General features: G+C 33.1%; 1 protein-coding gene across 1 annotated transcript in view; it reads left to right on the forward strand.

Annotated features, from left to right (window-relative positions):
- Window positions 1-5,000, forward strand: part of LOC137652371 (probable serine/threonine-protein kinase DDB_G0278509) — a 147,767-nt gene that overhangs the window by 141,054 nt on the left and 1,713 nt on the right. The window contains 3 exon segments of the mRNA XM_068385743.1: window positions 599-659; window positions 4,426-4,483; window positions 4,485-4,512. Coding sequence (XP_068241844.1) covers window positions 599-659; window positions 4,426-4,483; window positions 4,485-4,512 — 147 coding nt within the window.

Here is a 5,000-nt window from a genome sequence, read left to right on the forward strand (position 1 = left end):
TACAAACTCTCTTTACAACAATTAATATGACCAGAGTTTTATCATTACAAGCTCACTTTACAGCAATTAATATGTCCAGAGATTTCTTCTTACAATCTCTCTCTACAACAATAATAAAATCAAAGAATTTCTATTACAAACCCAATCTACAGCACTTAATATGACCAGAGGTTTCCCTTTACAAGCTCTTTCTCCAACAATTAATATAATCTGAAATTTCTTATGACAAGCTCTCTCTACAACAATTAATATGACCAGAGGATTTCCATTTGAAGCTCACTCTCTAACAATTAATATGACCTGAGATTTCATATCACAAGCTCACTCTGCAACAATTAATGAAACTAGAGGTTTCGTATTACAAGCTCACTGAACAACAGTGAATATAACCTGAAATTTCTTATGACAAACTCACACTGCAATAATTTAGCTAACTTCCCACAGCATCATCCCTAACCAACGTTAAAACTCCACTAAATCAATTCTAAGAGAATGTTATTCATGTAAACAAAAGATTGTATGAGGCTGATGTGAATTATATCTCGCTCTTTAGAATGTTTAATGAATATCAATTACATTTTGATGTTTATCTTTTTAGTGTGTGATGATAAGGCTACTTGTCCTTCCTGCCAGAAAGAACAATATGCTTTAATTCAGAGGTAAGTTAACCCTTTTAAATCGACTGTTTAACCAAGCATGAGTGTGGAATACATATTGATGCAAATTTCATTAAGAAAATTTCTATTAATGGAAAAGAAGAGCATTTTAGAGAGTAGTTTGCATTAACTGAAAACTGGCCTTTGATCATGATATATTCAAATACCTTGATAAATATTACCTTTTTTTTATATAAATATTGGCATAAATATTCTGTTTTGGGTATAATAGCATCAAGTTCTTCATCTCTCTTCGGAGACATATTACTAATATTTTTCCTTTAACACCATAAATTTATTCTAATTTTCTACTTTTCTTACTTATGCTTTTGTTTTTATTACATAATTGCCTCCACCAACGAACTTCGAAGGAGGTTATGTTTTCACCCCTGTCTTCAATTTTTATCGTAGAGTAACGAAATTTGCAGGGATTAACTGTCATGTAAAAAGCTGGAAATTATTAAATTTTGTAAGGTCAAGGTCTAAGGTCAAGGTCCCGATCAAGCAAAATGTAAAATTCCCGTAACCAGCTAAAAGTTTGGACATATTTTAGTGTATGAAAATCCACGCCATTTAGTAGGTGTTAAGGTCAAAGGTCAAACTCAAGGTTGAGAAAAAGGTCGAGAAATAAGTTACTTTAGCAGGGTCTGCTCTCTACCAAGTGCCCCTCTAGTTATTTTTTTTTTCTTTACTAGGTAATGGTGATATTCAAGGTTGTAACAATTGACATGTGTTTCTTCTTCGTTTAATTTAATGGTATCTCTAATTATAATCATAAGGATACACATTGGAGGTTACCTCTCTCTCTCTCTCTCTCTCTCTCTCTCTCTCTCTCTCTCTCTCTGTTTTTTTTTCCTTTTTAAGCATTTCAGATATTGCTCTCAATTCTTTTATACCTTCACTCAGTGGTTGCTAATTCATAAATCTTATTTTAAAATCTACTGGTCTTCGCTCTTACTCAGTGGTTGCTAATTATTCAAATTTATTCATTTTGAAATCTACTTATCTTCACTCAGTAGTTGCTAATTCATTAAACTTATTCATTTTAAATTCTACTGATCTTCACTCAGTGGTTGCTAATTCATCAAAGTTATTCATTTTACAATCTGTTTGATTTTTTCATTGCTAGATCTGTAAAATTGTCCGTAATTTATTACTTACAAAATGTATTTCTATCCTAAATTATATTTTATAGAATTTTCGAAGAAATTTTCTTTGTAATTTGTCAATTCTTACTTAATGTAGTTTCTATCTATTTTAGAATATTTAATCATTTATCAATGGGTACCAATATTTGACTTGACAATTCGTTTGGTCCAAAATCTAATATCAATGAATTATGCAATGCACTGCTCTATTGTCATTTTCTAAAGTATTATAGGATTAAATGCTTGCCTTTCGTATAGAGAATATTTTGCTTTTACTCACAATATATTTTGCTATTACTCGGGATATATTTTGATTTGACTCTTGAAGGTCTGGTAGACCAAATAGCTTCAGTGTATCAATCAAGTTTCTGTCTTCTTGAGGCCACTGGCTTCAAGCTGAAATTTTTCGTTCGTCCACTGGTCTGGCTGACCTCTTCCAATGTCTGGTCTATTGGTGTTCAGCCAGACAGATTTGAATTACCTAACTGAACTGAAAACCTTCGCCAAGAAAATATCTGTGATACTCGGGTTACTTGTCCTCTAAAGATGCAACTGCAAGATGTACACTGAGATTTCTCTCTCGCAGTTGTTTTTATCAGCAGCAAAGCATCAAACCAGCCAATCACCTTCTGGATGCTATTTAGACAAGCATAATTTCTACTAAATCTAAATAGAGAATCCAGAATCCAGTCAACTGTTCTCTGATGTTTTCAGTTCATTCTAATAGATACTGAAAAAATAAGAATATTTTCGACATCTCATTATCCAGGTACAAAACATAGTTAGCGCCACATGAATATCCACAAGTCATCAATCAGTCCCAGAGCCACATTGATATTTTGTTGTTTTTATCTATGCTTGATCTTTACTAACCATTCTAAAAATCCTGACCAAGCAAACCTCATGAAAGATTCGTAGACCAACTTGTCTTCAAGGACCTTTTCTGTTAGGATCCCAGATACTTTCTAATAATCAATCAATTGTAAACAAGCTTCTTAAGTCTTACTCCTATGTTGTATTGTTTACCATCTAATACTATATAAATCAATCCTAATGATATTATTCCTGCCTCAGCAGCTAGATCCCGTAGCCTAGTATCACAAGATAACTTACCAATAATTGAGAGCAGGTTACACATTACTTGAAATTTTTCCATCATTAGGATAATTTCAATACTGGATTGAAATATTCGCACTACTTCTGCTGGTTTACAATGATCCGCAGCAGCAGCAATATATTGAAGTGATAGTTTCTTCAATTAACAGTGCCTAAGAAAGAATTTCATTGGCATTAGAGATCTCTATTGGTGGGGCATTTGTTAGGCAGATAGCCAATGTTGTCCACCATGAATGTGGTTGCATCCCTTGTCTAGGTGTTGAATCCAGTCCAGGAACTAATCCTCTGATGTAATGAATCATGAAGGCAAGCTAGTATACAGAGGATATTGTGTAAACAAAACTGCTAACAACATCCTCAAATAGTACAAAAGTAGTTTATGCAATCATTTGAGGAGGATAGTTTCTCCTCGTTGAAAGATGCTTGGAGAGGAGATTTCAAATTAGCCTGTATGCTATGCCATTTATATTCCCTGTTTGTGACTGGTATTGGGGCTGGTATACAAGATGAGACTTCAGGGTGCAGGATAATCCCATTCACATGATTTGTTGCCCCTGCACCACTCCACGTTTCCTATTGGCCATGAAAGTCTGTTACTCTGATTGGATTCTAATTTCTGCTGGCCACCTAGAAGGAACTTTAAAAACTCTGCAAGACAAACTGTTGGATTGATATGTTTCGCAATTATTGTATCTGGCTTTGGTGGCCAGTTTTGTTCTTTCAACTAATTCATAATTTTATCCATAAGTATATAATCTATTTGCATTGTCAGCTGTTTTTTTTTTTCAGACTGAAAAGTATTTTCATCCATCCCTGTGGTTTCATATTCTGTAATCTCAGCTAAGTACATGGAAGACAGACCAAAGGACAGATTTACTTAACTACTTTCATATCCTTTTATACTTTCATATCCTTTTAAGAACAGATGGGTCAAATCAATAAGATTTACAAAAAAAAAAAAAAAAAAAAAAAAAATAGATCCTGATGGAAGTCAGCAAAAATGTCACTATCCAAGGTTCCATTGCCAGTCCCTCTGGCCAAAATTCAGGAATCTAGTCCAATCCATTGTTGGAGAGAGACACAGTTTTTTATTTTCGCATTTGAATCGGGTAATATTTGGAAGTATAAAGAAGTTACTAGTGAATTTGGAACAAAACTTTCACTTCTGTATATGTAAACTATTTTTATCACGTCTTTATTTACAATCACTGGTTTGTCATAGTTTTTCTATTTTTTTCTAAATGGTGCAAAGGATGATTTGGCGAAAACGTTTCTGCTCATGGTATTTATTGCAGATGAGTTTTTGGGGGTTTTTTGTTCAGAAAATTTTGAAATTTATCTTTTCAAATTGATACGTGCATATGGTATTCATTGTTTTTTCACAAAAGTAAGATAAATTAAGTAAGTTCATCCTTTTTGCATCATTATCATAGTATCATGAATGTTTTAAATTATTGAAAGTGAGTATTTTCATAATTTTTTTTTTTTTCACATCACTTCTTCAGGTTCAAAGGCGGTCCTCATTCTTCATCGGCTCTAGACCTTTCGAAGACCAGTACTCGTCAGGGAGTATACAATAGATGGTGAATCCTGTGAGTATCTATAATTGTTTGCAGATCTCTTTTCATTCGTTTTCCCTCATGAAAAATCAATAAAGAAAACTAAATCGAATATGAAAACCTAAGGATGTTAGATTAATATATTGTTTTAGATCGATCTAATGATAGACTAGATAGATACATGGTAGTAAAATAAGGTTTTCTTTTTGAAACCACATATTTCCAGAAATCAAACCTTTTTTTCTAAATTCACTCCCAAAATATTCTTCATCTCTACCCAATAAAACTATAAAAATCCTTTTCTTTTCCTTTTCACCTACCTTTACATTAAGATTTCTTAGCACATCCATTCTTTCAGATTCTCCAAAACCTGTCAGGCAGAGAAGATGACTTTTCAAAATGATTATCTTTCACTCTTTATTTTTTCTTGCCAGTTTATTAAAGGCAGATCTATGGGCTTCCTAAGCTCCTTATCCTTTTTTCACAAGGACAGTGAGGTTGCGGACAGTATCGTGCTCAAA

This window comes from Palaemon carinicauda, chromosome 1, assembly GCF_036898095.1.
Source record: "Palaemon carinicauda isolate YSFRI2023 chromosome 1, ASM3689809v2, whole genome shotgun sequence".
NCBI lineage: Eukaryota > Metazoa > Arthropoda > Malacostraca > Decapoda > Palaemonidae > Palaemon > Palaemon carinicauda.